The sequence below is a fragment of the Hemibagrus wyckioides genome, linkage group LG16 (assembly GCF_019097595.1).
Source record: "Hemibagrus wyckioides isolate EC202008001 linkage group LG16, SWU_Hwy_1.0, whole genome shotgun sequence".
NCBI lineage: Eukaryota > Metazoa > Chordata > Actinopteri > Siluriformes > Bagridae > Hemibagrus > Hemibagrus wyckioides.
The window spans coordinates 20,307,431-20,328,139 of NC_080725.1; the positions used below are offsets into that span (position 1 = coordinate 20,307,431).

The 20,709-nt window shown below is 38.1% G+C and overlaps 2 protein-coding genes across 3 annotated transcripts in view; both read left to right on the top strand.

The window, feature by feature from the left end:
* The window catches only part of gnaz (guanine nucleotide binding protein (G protein), alpha z polypeptide), a 64,043-nt gene that overhangs the window by 18,447 nt on the left and 24,887 nt on the right, over positions 1-20,709 (top strand). The window lies entirely within an intron of this gene.
* Positions 150-7,873, top strand: LOC131366937 (uncharacterized). The gene is made up of 2 exons (XM_058411978.1): positions 150-2,336; positions 2,430-7,873. The coding sequence occupies exon 2, from the start codon at positions 3,286-3,288 to the stop codon at positions 4,300-4,302; it is 1,017 nt and encodes a 338-aa protein (XP_058267961.1). The 5' UTR covers positions 150-2,336; positions 2,430-3,285; the 3' UTR covers positions 4,303-7,873.

Here is a 20,709-nt window from a genome sequence, read left to right on the forward strand (position 1 = left end):
CAGCAAAGTCAGGAATCGTTTTTTAAGCTTATTGTGGAGAAATTTTGCAGTCTATATTTACTCTCTCTCTCTCTCTCTCTCTCTCTCTCTTTCTCTCTCTCTCTCACACACACACACACACAATGTCATGCAACTGTCATAGCACATCCATGTGACCGAGTATCATGCACTCTATTGTCAGACTCCTCACTACAGCTAGCATATGAGCACTAAACTTGCTATAAACAAAAATTGATCTCACTTGTAGCTGTTCAGCGCCGACACTTTTTGCAGTGACGTGTTCACACCAACACACTAAACACTGACTCTCATTGTTCTGAAGGGTTGCCAGAGCAGGGGGCGTTCAGTGAAGCATCCAGGGGTCGAGCCCAAGCCTTGAGGACACGAAGTCTTGGACAAATGTGATTGTTAGGGGTTTGTCATTTGATGTCCTCAAGATCCATCCAAATATTTGGGCAGAGCGGAGACGGAGACGGATCGTACGTGATAATGAGATACTAGTGTGAGATACTGGGGCATTGTGGTGAGTGAAACTAGGGCCTGGACACTTGATAAGCCAGATTTAGAAAAAGAAAGAACAAAGTCTTTATTCATCCCTTATCTATACGTTAGTGTACTGATAATATCTTTACATCCGCACTAAATTAGCATGTAGATGTTTCAGGGAAAGAAAAGCTCTAGGTCATTTTGCCTTGAGTAGTTGCTCATGACTTTTTCTTCAGATGTACGTCTATTTTCGTCGTCATGTGTCGGATTCTTATTTCTAGACTCTGGTGGTTTGTCCTGTTCGAAAATGACAGCTGGAAATAAATAACGTGTCTCTTGTGCTAAGATAAGAAGCACACACACTTGAACTATTCAATAACTGAAATAGCAGCACATGAATATTCATGAAATTTAGGCGAATTTTCACTTAATGTTAGGAGATGTTACAGTGTGTTAGCTGTGTGATGTTTTTTTTCAGTGTTACTTTAAAGTTTCCAGGCTGATGTAATGGGTTAAGTTAAGCAGTAAGATTAATGGGTTAAGTTAAGTTTGTCACATAGACATTACTGCACACTGAAATTGTCTTCATATATCCCATTCTTTAAGAGTTTGGGAGTCAAAGCTCAGGGTCTGCCAAGAGCCCAGCATTGGCAGCTTGGTGGTGCTGGGGCTTGACCCCCAATCTTCCAATTAACAACCCAGAGTCTTGACCACTTGAGCTACCACTGCTCTTTTAATACACACCCTTCAACTGTCAAGGGCATTGAGTATGTGTATTAAAATGAACTAAAGAAAAAGAATCTCTAACTGGCCAGACAGATTTCAGTAAGACGCCTTGGAAATATTTGAGACAGAACACACCACCCAAAAGACTTTCCCATAAACGATGACACAGTGAATACAAGAAAAAGAAACAAAAGTAAGCTAATCAGGAGCTAACACAGAACAGGTGAACACAATCAGGTAACAAATCAATATCAGGACAGGGATGAAGAACAGAACAGAAACCCAAAACAAAGCAAACGCAACCACATGATGCCAAAGTGGGAATCCAGCACCATCTAAACTAAGACACGAAACGTTTCTTGTGGTAAATAGGATTTGATGCCAAGCTATTCCTTGAATCTTGTGCGAGATCTTGTGTGGATCTCAAGTATTAGCCATAGAACAGCTCAGAGTCTTTCACAGCAATGCCACTAATCTCAAGACAGCGATTGAGAGATGACTCATACGTACGAAGCTCTATTTGTGTGTATTTCAGTGCTGAAACAGGAAAGACTCCACCTAACAGCCTCACGGCTCCAATCGGACTTTCTTCAGACTTTCACACCAGCGGTTAACTCGTGGCTGAGATAAGGACATTACACGGCTCGCTTTATGGAATTACCGCTAATACCAAATGACTTCATCCTGATAATGATAATCCGGAGCCTTGTCTCCTCACGCAACTTACTCTCAACTTCCGCAAATGCTCGGCTCTTAAGCTCCTGCCCTGCCGTCTTTTTTACGTGCAGGGAAAGGGACGGGGCTTCTGGAGAACCTCGACCATTTCTCTCTGGCTCTTTTCTGACCACAGAGGCCTGGTGTGTTATAAGATTACTCTCTGCGCTCACATTAAACACAGGCTTGGAGTTTCTCCAGCTGCAGTTGGAACCTGAGACCGGGTTTAATCACGGGCTGGTTTTCTAGTCTGCGCACTCGTCTTCTTGCTCCACCATGTCCCACTTTCTTCATGGGGATAAAGTGTGCAAGTCCAGGCGCTAATACACAAATAAATAACACCATGCACCATGTCCTGTCATTCACTACAAGTCTCTGAATGGTCTACCTGTTAGAAGTTAAAGAGTCTGGTGTGTATATCCTACATTATGATCCATTTCACGTTATTTACTGTTTGTCATGATAGCTTTATGCATATTAATGTATTAATATAACTCCATTAGGGCCACGGCAGCATTATCTTGCATAATAGAGCAGGATGAGTAACAGGAGCGCAGCTGTCTCTCTGAAACCTGCAATCTTCCTCTTGTTCCTGACGCAAATGAGCTCCAGTGCAACACCAGTGACTCACGTCAGCAGAAAGAGGATACTGAGGTCCCAAGACTAAAAACCTTTCTCCTGTTGGCTTTACTAGAACTGAGTGAAAAACTACAACAACAACAACAAAAAAGCAAAGATCGTATTTGTTTACGTTCACGAGGTAAAATGGAAGCTAAATCAAGTTGGATTTAATGGTTCCAGAGAAAAGAGGGTTTATAATAATGGTTTTTATACAGTTTCCACAAACCATGTCGGTTAGCAAAAACGTGTTTGGTGTCTGAGGTTTGTCTTAGCTAACGTAGCTAATGTGGCTAGAAACAGAAGTCAAAATTTTTACTGCATTGAGTTTTTCAATCATGTCATGCAGATGTTTTCATGTGGTTGAGCACACACTAAGAAGTATAAAAACATTACTATTTAGCTGAAAAGTGTAAATTTATGGAGACGGACATCTTGGATAAACAAGCTGTAGTTCCACTTAAGTTTATATATACAGATGCTACATTCTCTCTGAAGGGTGTAGAAGGAGCAGGGGGTGAATTCTTATGCAAGATCCTGTAGAGTAGATTCAGTATATCATCTGAAAGAAGTACAGAATGATTTGGACATGCTGATTTAAGCTGAGATAGACTCTCATTAATTGTTTGCCAGCCTAAAACTTAACAGTGAAACTTTACACACTAAACATCACACTTTACACACCAACCTTCACACTTTACACACTGAACATCACACTGAACAGGAAACTACACACTGAACATGAAACTTTATACACCGACCATCACACTTTACACACTGAACATGAAACTTTACACACTGAATATCACATTTTACACACCAACGATCAAACTTTACACACTGAACATGAAACTTTATACACCAACCATCACACTTTACACACTGAACATGAAACTTTACACACTGAATATCACATTTTACACACCAACGATCAAACTTTACACACTGAACATCACACTTTACACACTGAACAGGAAACTTTACACACTGAATATCACATTTTACACACCAACGATCAAACTTTACACACTGAACATCACACTTTACACACTCAACATGAAACTTTACACACTGAACATCACACTTTACACAATCAACATGAAACTTTACACACTGAACATAAAAGTTTACACACTGAACATCACACTTTACACACTCAACATGAAACTTTACACACTGAACATCACATTTAACACACCAACCATCAAACTTTACACACTGAACATCACACTTTACATACTCAACATCAAACTTTACACACTGAACATCACATTTAACACACCAACCATCAAACTTTACACATTGAACATCACACTTTACATACTCAACATCAAACTTTACACACTGAACATCACATTTAACACACCAACCATCAAACTTTACACACTGAACATCACACTTTACACACTCAACATCAAACTTTACACACTGAACATCACATTTAACACACCAACCATCAAACTTTACACACTGAACATCACACTTTACATACTCAACATCAAACTTTACACACTGAACATCACATTTAACACACCAACCATCAAACTTTACACACTGAACATCACACTGAACAGGAAACTACACGCTGAACATGAAACTTTATACACCAACCATCACACTTTACACACTGAATATCACATTTTACACACCAACGATCAAACTTTACACACTGAACATCACACTTTACACACTCAACATGAAACTTTACACCTTACACAACAAACATTACATTTACACACCATCCTTGAAGCTTTATAGAATGAACATTACACGTAACACATCAAACTTTAAAATTAATGGACTGAACATCACACTTTACACACCAACCATCAAACATACTGAATATAAGCATTATGCACTCAACTTGAAACTTTACACACCAAACATTATTAAATTAATGCACCAAACATTTAGCTTTACACAAAAAAACATGAAACTTTACACACTGAACATTAAATGTTACACACCAACCATGAAAATCTACACACCAAACATTTCACTTTACACATCAACCAAGAAACTTTACACACTTAAAATTAAACTTTACACATTGAACATTACAATTTACATACTGAACATGAAACTTTATGTACCGAACATTAAGCTTTACACCCTGAACATTAAGCTTTACACCCTGAACATTAAACTTTACACAACAAAATAAAATTTTACACAACAAACATGAAATTTTACACACTGAACATTGAACCTTATGCACAAACATTAAGCTTTACACACTGAGCTTGAAACTTTACACACCAAACATTAAGCTTTACACACTGAACATGAAAATTTATAACACTGAACATGAGACTTTACATACTGAACATTAAACTTTATGCACCAAACATTAATTTTTACACACCAAACATTAAGCTTTACACACTGAACATGAAACTTTACACGCTGAACATTAAACCATACATGCCAACCATGAAACTTTACACACCAAACATTAAGCTTTACACACTGAACATGAAAATTTACAACACTGAACATGAGACTTTACATACTGAACATTAAACTTTATGCGCCAAACATTAATTTTTACACACCAAACATTAAGCTTTACACACTGAACATGAAACTTTACACGTTGAACATTAAACCATACACGCCAACCATGAAACTTTATACACCAAACATTAAGCTTTACGCACCAACCATGAAATTTTACACACCAACCATGAAACTTTACACACTGAACATTAAACTTTACACACTAAACATCAATCTTTACACACCAAACACACTTTACACATCAAACATGACACTATACTCTCCACCCAAGTCATTGATGTGTTTCGGGCTCATCTAATCAGACCTCCCTTGTACTATTCCACAATCTATATCATAATCTGGAACTGTTTGTTTATTACTGACGTGCTCAGATAGAATTTGCTCTGTGATGTGTTTTGTTTTTGCTCCACATCTCACCAGCTGTGTTGATCAGAAAAGGCCAGGCAGAGTCGGTGGGGTTTCTATGGTGTTTAGCCAGCACATGAAGGCTTAGTTTCCATGGTACTTTTATTTCCCTGATCTGCTGGTTAACACAAACCTTGTCTTTTTGCTCTCTTTTGCACACAAAACTTTGCTAAATAAAAATAATTAAGTTTTTTAATATATATAATTAAAACTAATCTGTGATTTTGACACCAAAAAGACAAACAAATAGAATTGCTTTAAATGAATTCTAATGAGTCTAAAACCCAACAGCAGTGTTGTACTTCCTTTACTGGGTTACATTTATTATTATTTTCCAAGGAACCCAAAAAGAGTAGCGTTTACTTGAATTGATTGAAATTGGGGGTGTGGTTTGTGAAGACAATTTGCATATTCATTTGCACATTCCTTTTTAGTGTTATAGCTTGCTTGTTGTTGTTGTTATTGCTGCTGTTGTTTTTTGTCTTTCTATTCTGTTATGAAAGACCTTATTTTTGAAAGATTTTCAGAAATGTTTTCTTCAGAAATTGTTTCTCAGTCATGTGTGTGTGTGTATATGTGTATTTATGTGTGTGTGTGGTTATGTATTCATATGTTTGTGTGTTTATGTATATATGTGTGTGTGTTTATGTATTCATGTTTGTGTTTATGTATGTATCTGTGTGTGTTTATGTATTTATATGTGTGTATTTATATGTATTTGTGTATGTGTGTGTGTTTATGTGTATTTATATGTGTGTGTGTGCGTGTGTATGTGTATTTATGTGTGTGTGTTTGTGTATTTATATTTGTGTGTATTCATATGTCTTGGTGTGTGTGTTTGTGTATGTGTGTGTGTGTATTTATGTATTTATATGCGTGTGTGTTTATGTGTATTTATATGTGTGTGTGTGCGTGTGTATGTGTATTTATGTGTGTGTGTTTGTGTATTTATATTTGTGTGTATTCATATGTCTTGGTGTGTGTGTTTATGTGTATGTGTGTGTGTGTGTGTATTTATGTATTTATATGCGTGTGTGTTTGTGTATTTATATGTGTGTGTGTGCGTGTGTATGTGTATTTATGTGTGTGTGTTTGTGTATTTATATTTGTGTGTATTCATATGTCTTGGTGTGTGTGTTTATGTGTATGTGTGTGTGTGTGTGTGTATTTATGTATTTATATGCGTGTGTGTGTTTATGTGTATTTGTATATGTGTGTTTGCAGTGGTGTAAAGTAATGAAGTAAAATTACTTGGTTACAGTACTTAAGTATTTTTTGAGAGTTTTTGTACTTTACTTGAGTTTTTATATTTCTGTCAACTTTTACTTTTACTTCACTACTCTTTTGAAACAAATTCTATACTTTTACTCCGATACATTTTCTGCTCGGCATTTTCGTTACTTACTACAAAAAAAAAACCTGCGTCCAAATTTGCGGTAAAGGAAGTTTGTGGTCAGTGATGACTTTAGGCCATGTCCACACGTAGCTGGGGATTTTTAAAAACGGAGATTTTTCTTTGTTTTTTTTTTAATTCTGTCCACACGACCTACGTGTTAAAAATATCTTTGTCCACATGAAAACGCAAAACACCCTGTTACGTGCTGTCAGGAGCATGCCTAGCCAATCAGAAGCCTAGACAAAACTTTAGTACCGGTTCCGGTAGTTTAACAACAATGGCACGTCGCGGGAAAGCGATCCCCTTGACGTGAAAATTTCATTGTAGGATGTAGTCCGTCCGGGTCTCATCCAAAACCGCCATCGCTGTGTGTGTTGTGGGAGTTCTGTATGTAGCAGCAGTGAGCTCTGTATTACATTCCGGCCCTCTGTTCATTACCGTAATGTGTGAGTGACTGCGTGTGTATGTCCACGCATGTAAAAAGTCCAGTTAGCAATGTTAACACAGTCAGTAGCTTACGCAAGTCTGCTATTGCACAAAATATCTTCATAAACAAAGCTGACATCAAATCAAGGAGACTGGCACACAGACAATGATGTCAATTCGTCAAAATCCCCATTTCCCCTGTCCACACAACACCACTGAAAACGGTGAGTTTTGGAAAATCTTCACTTTGGAAGGAGTTTTCCAAAAGCTCCGTTTTCAACGACCTCAAACTGCATTAGCATGTGGACGAAAGGCCAAAACACAGAGAAAAATCTCCCTTCTTAAAAATCCCCGGACATGGCCTTAGTTACAAGTGCACATGTATGGAGACACTGATACAGAATACAGTTCACTAAGTTCTAAAGGCCTCTTCTTTCTTTCATGTCAATTCTTATTTTTTAGGTGGTGCACTTATTGAGAAGTTTAAGAAAGAAAGCAATACAGAATAAAATTCATAATTCTCCAAATGTTTACAGTCTTACTTTTTTTTTTCTTTTTTTTTTTCATTTACTCCTACTTTTACTTTCCATACCTGCATACATTCATGAAAATACTACTTTTGATACTTAAGTACAGTTTATTTCAGATACTTTAAGACTTTTACTCAAGTAGAATTATAATGGTTGACTTTAACTTTTACTTGAGTCATTTTCTAACAAATTACCTGTACTTTTACTCAAGTGTGGCATTTGTGTGTGTGTGTGTGTGTGTGTGTATTTATATGCGTCAGTGTGTGTGTGTTTATGTATTCATATGCGTGTGTGTGTTTGTGTGTATATATATGTGTGTGTGTGTGTGTGTGAAGTAATTGTTATGTGTTCTGCCAGTTCAGGATGTAGAAATGCTGATGTAAGTGAATCTACAAACCCATTTGGGTGCTGCAGTGTTTAAACTGTAAACAGCCGTTAAGCAGTAACGAGCTCTTTTACATGTTCAGTTGTTTCAACTGGATCGCAGGGTTTGAGTCATGAAGGGTTTAATAACCTGTCTGCATTATTAATTACACCTCACACTTCCTGATTCTGATCTCAACAGGAGAACTGAACTGTGCTGGACACGTACTCACACACACATACATAACACACATGCACAAAAGCTGAGGACTGTGTACCAAGAAGAACTGAACTGTGGTGGACACAGACACACACACACACACACACACACTAAATTGTCCTGTTTGCACGCACATGTCACTTTTCCTGTTTACATGTGTCACTTTAATATTTGCATTCACTGTATACACTGTTCTTTGCACAAAATGTCAATTTCTTATTTGCACTCACTGTATACAGTGCTATCTGCACAAAAGTCGGTCTATATGTTGTTTGTCTGCACTGTCTTGTCTTGTCATCCTGTGCGCTTCTGTTGTATGTCTAGTTTATTTATTGCACCTTAAGTATAGTTTAGTTTTTATTGCACCTTAAGTGTAGTTTAGTTTTATCTCTATGTTTGTCTGCATCACTGTACTTTGTGTTTGTTATGTGTAGGACCTCTGGTCTAGGAGGAACGTTGTTTCACTTCACTGTGTACTGCATCAGCTCTATATGGTTGAAGTGACAATAAAAGCTACTTTGACTGTTCACTGAATAACAATAAGAAAAACTTTTTTGGTTTATAATAATGAGCGAGAATTTCCTCTTTTCCTCTTATTTAAAACAAATTCCCACTTTAGGTACAAAAAAATAAAGAACAATGCATTCAGAAAGAGAAATAAAGTCCTTATCTCTTTCAAGCTCATTTGTTTTGAAAGTGCTTTGGATAGAAAATAATCGAAATTTTAAATAGGTAGCAGAGATACCGATCCTATACTACTGTGTGTTATAAAGAACAGCTTGTTCTCCTTAAGATTAAACGGCCAGATACACTCTGTTATTTAAAAAAAAAACTGAGGGCGAAGTTTTCTGTAAGCATGTGTTTATATAATATTAAGGAAGGAAGGAGTCTCCAGCGTCAGCGCTTCACTACAGTTAGTGAAGTGAAAGTATAGAAAGTGGGAAGGAATGACTTCACTATAATTAGGAGATTGACTATTATAAATTGAGAAAATTGTGATGTATTTATAAATTGATAAAAAAAAAAATTACGTAATTATAAACAAATAAACTTGTGACGTTATTATAAATGAATAAACGTTGTGACGTTATTATATACAAATAAATTTGTCATTATAAACAGATTATGATAACAAATTATGATGTCATTATAGACTAATAGATTTGTGATGTCATTGTAAATTAATTAAATTGTGACGTCATTGTAAACTGATAAAAATGACGTCATTATAAAGAAATACAAATGTAACACTGTAAACGAAGAAATTTGTGACGTTATTATAAATGGATAAAAATGATGACATCATTATAAACAAATAAAACTGTGACGTCATTATAGATTAAAAAAATTGTAACTTCTTTATAATCAAATAAAATTGTGTCGTCATAAATCGATAGAAATGATATAATTATAAACAAGTAAAAGTGTGACATCATTATAAGGATAAACAAGGCTGACATCATTATAAACTAATAAAATTTTGATGTCATTACAAACTAAAAAAATGGTCACATCGTTATAAATAAATAAAATGGCGACGTCATTATAAGCGGATAAAAATGATGACATCATTATAAACAAATAAAATTGTGATGAACTAAAAAAAAATATAAATTGATGAATATGATGGCATCATTATAAATGGATAAAAATGATGACATCATTATAAACAAATAAAATTGTGATGTCATTATGAATGGATAAAAATGATGACATCACTATAAACTAATGAATCTGTGACATCATTATAAATAAAAAAAGTGACCTCATAATAAACTGATAAAATTGTTATGTCATTATGAACTGATAAATGTTAAGTCATTATGAACAAAAAAATTATGACATCATTAAAAACCAATGAAGGTATGACATCATTATAAACCGATGGAAATTGCGACATTATTTAATTTATTTATTTAAAAAGCAATTGCTGGAAAACTGCTGTGATGTAAGAGCAATAAAACACTTCATGTCATGCTGTAATAGAAAAATCATCAACTTCAGGGTGATAAGAGAGATAAGACTAACTCCACATTCTGAAAGCTCACATCACACCACATAGTGGTGGATTATTTTCCTTTAACTGCACAACCCCCAGGCTCTTAGCTCTTTGAGGCACGTGATCTCAACCCAACAACATTGTTAAAGTCTGAATGAAAATCTGCCCTAAATTCGTACAGTTTTTAATGGTATAAGAAAAACCTACACTAATATCTGTCTCACTATCTGAATGTAGAAGCGAGGATCGTCTCCAGCTTCCTGTCACGGCAGCACAGTGCTGCAGCTTCACGCTTCCGAGGTGTTCAATGTAGAAATAACGTCACACAACATGACCCACTACTTTCATCTGGTCACTTTTTGGGGTCAATATAAACTGCTAAATGCTGCCGGTGTATTATTAAGCTGTCACGGCTGTGACGATATGACAAGGCGTCTCGGGTTAGCGTTTAGCTACGTGTCTTTGTTGGCATGCGTGATGCTGACAGAGTTTGTACATAGCAGGCTTTTTGTGCTGGCGTGATGCTGTTTTTCACTGGATTTCACAAACGGAAGAACTCTAATGGCTCGGCTTTTGTAGTGTTTTGCTGTGATAGTCGCTTGTGTTAGCTATTATTCACTGAAGCAGTTTCCAGAAGCATTTAGGAGCATATTTTACCTCAGAAGGCTAACTCTGAAAGATATATGTCAATGATTAATCTCAAGTCTAACATTTGTTGTTGTTGTTGTTGTTGTTGTTGTTGTTGTTGTTGCATTTAGGAGCATATTTTACCTCAGAAGGCTAACTCTGAAAGGTGCATGTTAATGATTAATCATATGAGTTTTGTTGTTGTTGTTGTTTTTGTTGCATTTAGGAGCATATTTTACCTCAGAAGGCTAACACTGAAAGATGAATGTTAATGATTAATCTTATGTCTATCTTTTGTTGTTGTTTTTGTTGTATTTAGGAGCATATTTTACCTCAGAAGGCTAACTCTGAAAGGTGTATGTTAATGATTAATCATATGCCTTTTGTTGTTGTTGTTTTTGTTGCATTTAGGAGCATATTTTACCTCAGAAGGCTAACACTGAAAGATGTATGTTAATGATTAATCTTATGTCTAACTTTTGTTGTTGTTGTTTTATCGGTTGCTATTAGACACAGAAATCTACACAGACGTTTATTTAAACTCAAGTTTCACAAACCTAACCATGCTAATAAGGAATAAAGCTCGGAGATGAGACTTTAGCCTTTTGGTATTAGCCACATTAGCTTTAAGTATTATCTAATATAGATATCACTGAAAGTTGCATTTAGTTAATAGGGAATCTGAGTAAATGCTGAATTTATTGTTTCTAGCTTTCGTTTTTAATTTGTTGCTGCTGTTAGGATTAGGAACTGAAGCATCAGTTTCACTCAAGATTTCACTCAAACAAGCTAACCAATGCTAGTTAGCGATGAAATGTGCCACTTAGAGGCTCTAAGAACTATGGACTCTAACTGGTTTTATATTAGCTCTGTTAGCTTGGTGTGAGGGAAATTTGATTTGTTTGAGTGTTAGCTAAACAGTTTAGTCATGAAAGACCATGCCTTCGTTCTCAATGAATCCATGCTATGCCTAGCCTTTGAAACATTGCAGATAATTAATGCAAGCTAGAGGTGTTGTAGTTAGCTAGCTAACTTCTCTTAGTATTAGCCATGTTTAGTGATGAATATTGTAAAATGTACCATTTCTAGCTGGAGGGGAGCTATTTAGCTAGATAATTGAGTTTTAGTAGCTTTGAATGAGAGAAATTTGATTCTAAGGAATTTAGGGTTTGATTCTCACGATATACAAAAGGAAAGCTAACAGCTATTGTTTGCTATTTTCAGGATTAGCCATTTAGACGCCCTTAGAATCAAATTTCCCTCAAACATGCTAACGTAGCCAATACTGAAAGTTATCCGAGCTTTTCAATAGCACTTCTCTAACCTTCTTTGCTTATTAGCAGGGTTTGTTTGTTTTCTGTATGCAGTTCATTTTGCTAATTTCGCTAGCATCTAGGACGAAACAAAATGCTGTGTCATGTAGGAAGCTACGATTCAGACGATTTGAAGAGTATTTTCAGCTAATTCAGTGAGATTTATACAATAAAATCACCCTCATGTCTTTTATCGAACATGTCAGAGACTAGAAGATGACGTTTAGCCACAAAACCTGTGTACTAGCTAACGTCGGTTGTCACTGTTGTTTAGATAATGTTGTATAACACGACCTGGGACCAAACATGAGCTAGCTTACCAGCAGGATGTTGATAATATGGATGCATTTCTAATTTGCATATCATTAATATTCATGACCGGATATCGTTAATATTCATAGCCTCTGCTGTTCTTAGCGTGGTTAGTAGTTTTCTGAGCAGTTGTAAGACCTTTAACGCCTAGCTCGATTAGTTTAATGGTTTAAATATGTGATACTCCTAACGTCTAAACTCTTTTCTTTCTTTTTTATTGTCTACCTTTTTTCTTCTTTTGCCCCGTCTGCCAAAAGGACTCATGATCCCGAGCGCTGGAATTCACTAGAACAGTTAAATAGTTGTTTGGAGTCATGTGTCATCCATTAAAGTTTCCGATGCCACAATCCATTTCCAACGCAGTCAGATTGAAACCCCGTGTCTTTAATAACAAAAAGGGTTGTTTTGTTTTTTTCTTCTTCTTCTTAAAAAAAGGGAAACTGGAAGGGAGCAGTATTTAACAGAAAGCGACATCTTTGTGAGAGTGAATACAATGACGTGAGATTTTTTTTTTTCGGTTCACTTCCCATAGCAAACCACGTTTAAAAGCAAACTTTCCGAACAATGCCTGTGCTTTGATTTTCCAAGAAGACAAACAAAAGGGGTTTGTGTGTGACTACAGATTATTTCTTACAGTTTATGGCATTCAGTCTGATTAGAGGCCAATCACGTGCTGTCTGGTGTGTGACCCTGCTCACGCTCTAACGGTCATCCGACTTTCTCTCCCTGAACTCTGAGTCTGACTTTAAAGTAAAGCTGGATGAATATGTAATTCTTATTATTTATTTTCATCAAACAGACACGAATATATCCACCTTACACTGTCTTGTCCAATATTATTATGGGTTTTCAGATTAGTTGTAATGTTTGTGTTTTTATTCTTATTAGAAAGGGTGTGGGTTATTGTGGGATTTAATGTGTTCACTGAGCTCACACTCACACACTCATTCACACCTAGAAGAAGTTTAAAGTCATTAGTCCAGGGAGGTGGGAGGAAACCAAAGAACTTGGAGGAAACCCACACAAGCGCAGGAAGAACATGTGACATTCATTATTCTTGTTCATTGTAAATGTCCTACTGCCTAAAGTAACGCCACACCTCCTTTGCTGACACTGACAGGGACAGAGGCCACTCCTCCTCCATTGAGATTGACAGGTATAGAGACTTCACTTCCTTTCTGCCGACTTCTTCACTAAGATACAAGCTTAAATGCCACACCTCCTTCACTAAGATACAAGCATAAAAGCCAAGCCTCCTTCATTAAGAAACAGGCATAATGACCACGCCTCCTTCATTGAGATACAATCATAAAGGCCACGCATCCTTCACCAAGATACAGGCATAAAGGCCATACCTCCTTTATTAAGATACAAGCATAAAAGCCACGCCTCCTTCACTAAGATACAGGCATAAAGGCCACACCTCCTTTACTAAGATACAAGCATAAAAGCCATGCCTCCTTCACTAAGATACAGGCATAAAGGCCACACCTCCTTTACTAAGATACAAGCATAAAAGCCATGCCTCCTTCACTAAGATACAGGCATAAAGGCCACACCTCCTTTACTAAGATACAAGTATAAAAGCCACGCCTCCTTCACTAAGATACAGGCATAAAGGCCACACCTCCTTTACTAAGATACAAGCATAAAAGCCATGCCTCCTTCACTAAGATACAGGCATAAAGGCCACACCTCCTTTACTAAGATACAAGCATAAAAGCCTTGCCTCCTTCACTAAGATACAGACATTAAGGCCACACCTCCTTCACTAAGATACAAGCATAAAAGCCACGCCTCCTTTACTTAGACAGTCATAAAAGCCACACCTCCTTCACTAAGATATAGACATAAAGACAAGGTTATGCCTCCTTCACTAAGATACAGGCATAAAGGCTACGCCTCCTTCACTTAGAAACTGTCATAAAAGCTAAGCTTCCTTCACTAAGATACAGTCATAAAGGCCACACCTACTTCAATTAGACCGTCATAAAAGCCATGCCTCCTTCGCTATGAGACAGTCATAAAGGCCACGCCTGCTTCACTAAGAGACAGACATACAGACTACGCCTCTTTCACTTAGAAACTGTCATAAAGACCACACCTCCTTCACTTAAAGACAGTCATAAAGACTATGCCTCCTTCACTAAGATAGTCATAAAAGCCACACCTCTTTTATTTAGAATAGCATACACAGAGGCCACACCTCCTTCTCCTACAGGCACAGAGGCCACACCTTCTACTCCTACAGGCACAGAGGCCACACCCCCTTCACTGAAATCACTGTATTTGTGGGTGGATGTCATAACAAGGGTACAAATTGACCCTGATATCTTTAACCTACTTTAGTGCATGGTTTAATGTATCTCCTGTCACTGTTATAACACCAAGGACTCAAACAGACCAACGTGACACGTGTGTGTTTCGATCTGTTACAGTGGAAATGTGCACAGTAATCAATGACTGTCTGTTTCTGGGTGGAGAGGGAAGCAAGTCACGTGGAGAGGGAAGCGAGTGTTAATGTGACGGACACAGGAATCCGTCCTCCCTCCTCCTTCCCCAATAGTTTACCAGAATATTATTAAGGGACAGGGCTGGGGGATGGTGCTTTGACGTCAGCGGTGCACAGTAAACACTGCAGCTGGCAGGCCTAAACTCTATGTGAACTCAGAGCACTTGGCTTTGCCTTTTCTTTTGGCCATGCTGCTCCAGGAGGGTGTAGAGTTTAGTGTGCTCAGGACTTGGAGGAGACATCTGGAGACAGCGGGAATGTTTGTCTCGAATCAGAATAATGGCTGCTGGGAGATCAGGTGGTCGAATGCAGGGTGAGAATTGTTCAGGTTCAGCAGCAGCCTCTTGCATTACAGTATCAAGACTTCGCTTAATTATGTGGGACGCAGATATAATTTCATCCCCGCAGTTTAATAGGTGGTTTCCAGCTGAGGCATCATACAAACTAAACAGCAGGGCTGCCCACGACACACATACACACACACACACATACACACACACACATACACACACACACACACAGTAAAATCTTCTACAGTTTTCTCTCAGAACACCGTCTATGATGATGCGATATCCTTATTCTGATGAGCGGAATTTGAACATTTACAAAGACATGGCTCATTATATATGGCCATTCTATAAAAATGACCAAAAATAAATATACTTTTCAATGAAATAAATAATAAGTCATTAATAACATATTGGAAACTTTTTGCTTTTGAGCACATGGTTTTTATTTCACACGTCTTCTCTGTCTTCTCTGATGCAAACCATGTGTTATTTATTTATTTATTTATTTATTTAAAGACAGACAGACAGACAGACAGACAGACAGACAGATAGATAGATAGATAGATAGACTGCTTAAAGCTGCTATAAGATAGATAGATAGATAGATAGATAGATAGATAGATAGATAGATAGATAGATAGATAGATAGATAGATAGATAGATAGATAGATAGACTGCTTAGATAGATAGATAGATAGATAGATAGATAGATAGATAGATAGATAGATAGATAGATAGACTGCTTAAAGCTGCTATAGATAGATGGATGGATGGACGGATGGATGGATTGATCAGGGCAACTTGTGTCATGGAGGCTGAATAATTTCTATGCCTCGTAGATTTTGCAGTATTTATTTATTTAATTATTTAATTATTTATGGAACAGCATGCCTCATGTACAGTGTTTTCAGAAGGAAGAATATTGTAGAGTAAAAAAAGCCTATATTCTAATACAGAGAGTAGAAGTATGCGCTCTCTCTCTCTCTCTCTCTCTCTCTCTCTTTGTGTGTGTATAAGTGTATGTGTTGTCTTTCATCCCTGAAACAGAATTAAAAGGATCGTCAGAAACCGTAACTTTTCCACAATGGCGTTGTTGTGTGTGCTGAAAAAGATTAGCAGGTGTGAGCTCACCCTAGAGCTGGTCATGTTTACTGAGACTAACAAAGTGTGAATTGTGGAACACTTCCTCTACTTCTGTATGTAAGCAGAACTGAGAGTCCGCTAGAGTGGAACTTTTTATTCATGTGATGATTATTACACCTGTCGGGTAAAAGGAAACGAAAGGTTTAGGCAAACAGAGGGGAAATGAAAGATGGATCGGGATGGAACATTCTGTTTAATCTACTCTGTGTGTGTGTGTGTGTGTGTGTGTAATGATCTCTGACTTTGTTAACATTGTATATGTCTTGAAATGATGGCACTGAATAAAAAAAAAATTCTAATTATACACGTACCTAATAATACACACTCATCATGAGAGCGGATATAAATATCTGTAAGGTTCACACTGGTTTAGGTGAGACAGGGGTTGAGGGTTCGATTCTTGTCTCCGCCCTATGTGGGTGGAGTTTAAATGTTCACCCTTTGCTTTAGGGGTTTCCTTCAGGTTCTCTGGTTTCCTCCGTCAGAGTTCATCAGAGACATGTGTTGTAGGCTGACTGGCATCTCTAAATTGTACATAGTGTGTGTGTGTGTTTGTGTGTGTGTGTGTGTTTGTGTGTCCTGTTCTAAAGAGAGACCCCCATCTTGTGACCCTAGTCCCCTAAGATAGACCCTAATATATGATAAAATACAGAAAATTAATTAGATGCAGAAACACGATCAGTTAGCTTGCTTTAAACAGATAATGCCGATGCAGTTACTCTATCAATACTATATAATCAATATAAACCTCTGACGTAAATGGAGAGAGGTGTGTATGCACGAAGCAGGAGGCGGGGTGACGCAGGATCCGTCGCACGGCTGCTTCTTGATGATGTATTGAATGCAGTCGTGTATTAGGAGCGGTCAATTATCAGGACAAATGGAAAGGAGCACACAACACAATAATGCTTCATGTGTTTGCCAGGTACATGTGTAGGGCCTAATGGTCTGATCTGAACAATTATTTAAATAGAATTAGGTATTACAATGCAAGTTTGTCGGGTTTCAGAACCAAAATAAATTACAGCAAGCAGAGGTTTAACTCAAACATGGTGTATATCAGAAAACCAGTAAGAGCTGTGGTCATGCTTTTTATTAGGATGTGTATTTATAGATAAGATCTGATTAGTTAGAACCAGAGCCAGAGACTGCTTCAGATTCTAAGAAAAATAAATATAAATGAAATATTCTATATATACAAAGTGTCTTCTTTTTCTTCTTCTTCTTTTTTTTCTTTTGGCTTTTCCCTTCAGGGGTGGCCACAGCGAATCATCTCTCTCCACCTATCCCTATCTTCTGCATCCTCAACACTTGCACTCACTAGCTTCATATCCTCATTTATTCCATCCATATACCTCCTCTTTGGCCTTCCTCTTTGCCTCCTGCCTGGCAGCTCCATGTCCAACATTCTCCTACCAATATACTCACTCTCCCTCCTCTGAACATGTCCAAACCATCTTAATCTGGCTCTAACTCTGTCCCCCAAGCTTTGTCCCTCCGATGTACTCGTTCCTAATCCTGTCCAACCGTGTCCCCTTCAGCTCTGCTACCTCCAGCTCTGACTCCTGTCTCTTCCTCAGTGACACTGTCTCTAACCTATACAGCACGGCCGGTCTCACCACTGTCTTTTACACCTTCCCCTTAATTCTCACTGATATTTTCTATCACCCAGAACTCCAGACACCTTTCTCCACCCATTCCAACCTGCCTGCACTCGCTTCTTTACCTCTTATATATACAAAATGTCTATATACACTATATTGCCAAAAGTATTCGCTCACCTGCCTTGACTCGCATATGAACTTAAGTGACATCCCATTCCTAATCCATAGGGTTCAATATGACGTCGGTCCACCCTTTGCAGCTATAACAGCTTCAACTCTTCTGGGAAGGCTGTCCACAAGGTTTAGGAGTGTGTTTATGGGAATTTTTGACCATTCTTCCAGAAGCGCATTTGTGAGGTCACACACTGATGTAGGACGAGAAGGTCTGGCTCTCAGTCTCCGCTCTAATTCATCCCAAAGGTGTTCTATCGGGTTGAGGTCAGGACTCTGTGCAGGCCAGTCAAGTTCATCCACACCAGACTCTGTCATCCATGTCTTTATGGACCTTGCTTTGGTCACTGGTGCACAGTCATGTTGGAAGAGGAAGGGGCCAGCTCCAAACTGTTCCCACAAAGTTGGGAGCATGGAATTGTCCAAAATGTCTTGGTATGCTGAAGCATTCAGAGTTCCTTTCACTGGAACTAAGGGGCCAAGCCCAGCTCCTGAAAAACAACCCCACACCATAATCCCCCCTCCACCAAACTTTACACTTGGCACAATGCAGTCAGGCGAGTACCGTTCTCCTGGCAACCGCCAAACCCAGACTCGTCCATCAGATTGCCAGATGGAGAAGCGCGATTCGTCACTCCAGAGAACGCGTCTCCACTGCTCTAGAGTCCAGTGGCGGCGTGCTTTACACCACTGCATCCGACGCTTTGCATTGCACTTGGTGATGTATGGCTTGGATGCAGCTGCTCGGCCATGGAAACCCATTCCATGAAGCTCTCTGCGCACTGTTCTTGAGCTAATCTGAAGGCCACATGAAGTTTGGAGGTCTGTAGCGATTGACTCTGCAGAAAGTTGGCGACCTCTTCGCACTATGCGCCTCAGCATCCGCTGACCCCGCTCCGTCAGTTTACGTGGCCTACCACTTCGTGGCTGAGTTGCTGTCGTTCCCAAACACTTCCACGTTCTTATAATACAGCTGACAGTTGACTGTGGAATATTTAGGAGCGAGGAAATTTCACGACTGGATTTGTTGCACAGGTGGCATCCTATCACAGTTCCACGCTGGAATTCACTGAGCTCCTGAGAGCGACCCATTCTTTCACAAATGTTTGTAAAAACAGTCTGCATGCCTAGGTGCTTGATTTTATACAGCTGTGGCCATGGAAGTGATTGGAACACCTGATTCTGATTATTTGGATGGGTGAGCGAATACTTTTGGCAATATAGTGTATATATTGTGTATATATATATATATATATATATATATATATATATATATATATATATATATATATATACAAAAAAAAGGTGCTAGGAAACTAAGACCATGTTGTAAATGATGTGACAATGCATATATATTAACCGTAGTGTCTATGGAGAAATGGAGAGCATCATAGTAGTGTGCTGGTGAAGAGCAGAAATGCTGAAACGCTGCCAGTTGCTGTTCGAGCCATGACGAGAGCCAAGGGTTCGGTCAGATGGTGATGTCAGATGTATTTATTGACGCTTTTGTTCAAAGTGACCTATATGGGAGGTAAAAGCCTTTCCAAGCCCTCTGGCAAGCCTGAGATTTGGACTCATAACCTTCTGTATACCAGGATTTAGTGTGGAATCATCTAGTGTGTGGAATGAAGCTTCATCCTTGTGGAATAGATCCGCTTTTATATGGAGCTTAAACAAAATAATTCTTTATATGTCATGCTGAGATTTTGATTATTAGGCTAATCTTATGATAATGTCACTTGAATAAAAAATAAAAACACTCTCGCTGAGATATACTGAAGCTACCTTACAAAATAAGGGTTCATTGGATGCTTAGACTCGTGATTTCATAGGACCTTTAGGAAGAAATGCTCTTAGCATGTACCATCTGCGTCCTTTAAAGCTCAGTTTAATCTCATGGCACTGTGAAATTAAAATTTTGGACAAATATTTAACCTGAGAAGCTTTTCCAAACCACATATCACACTGGGTTAGCCACTATGACTTGCTCATTTGCATAAAAATGCAGCTAACTAGCTAGGTGGCTATGTCAGGGGAGTGTATTAAGCTTAGCTGCTGAAGGATTACTGAATATTTAGCTATATTAGCAAGAGAGGTTATGCTAGCTAGTTCTGAATGCAATGACGCGAGACACAAGACATACATACTCTAGCATAAGGCTCTGTTTGGCTCGGCGTGTTGTTTAAAACTGGAAAACACACTTATGGGATATACTATGGGATTTAAAATAGCTCTTTATTTCAGTTTTACAGAAATTCTGTTTATTGAAAACGCTGCTAGGTTTCATTTCGGCGCTTTTCTTTGACGGTTCTCTCATCCGTATTACTGAATGAC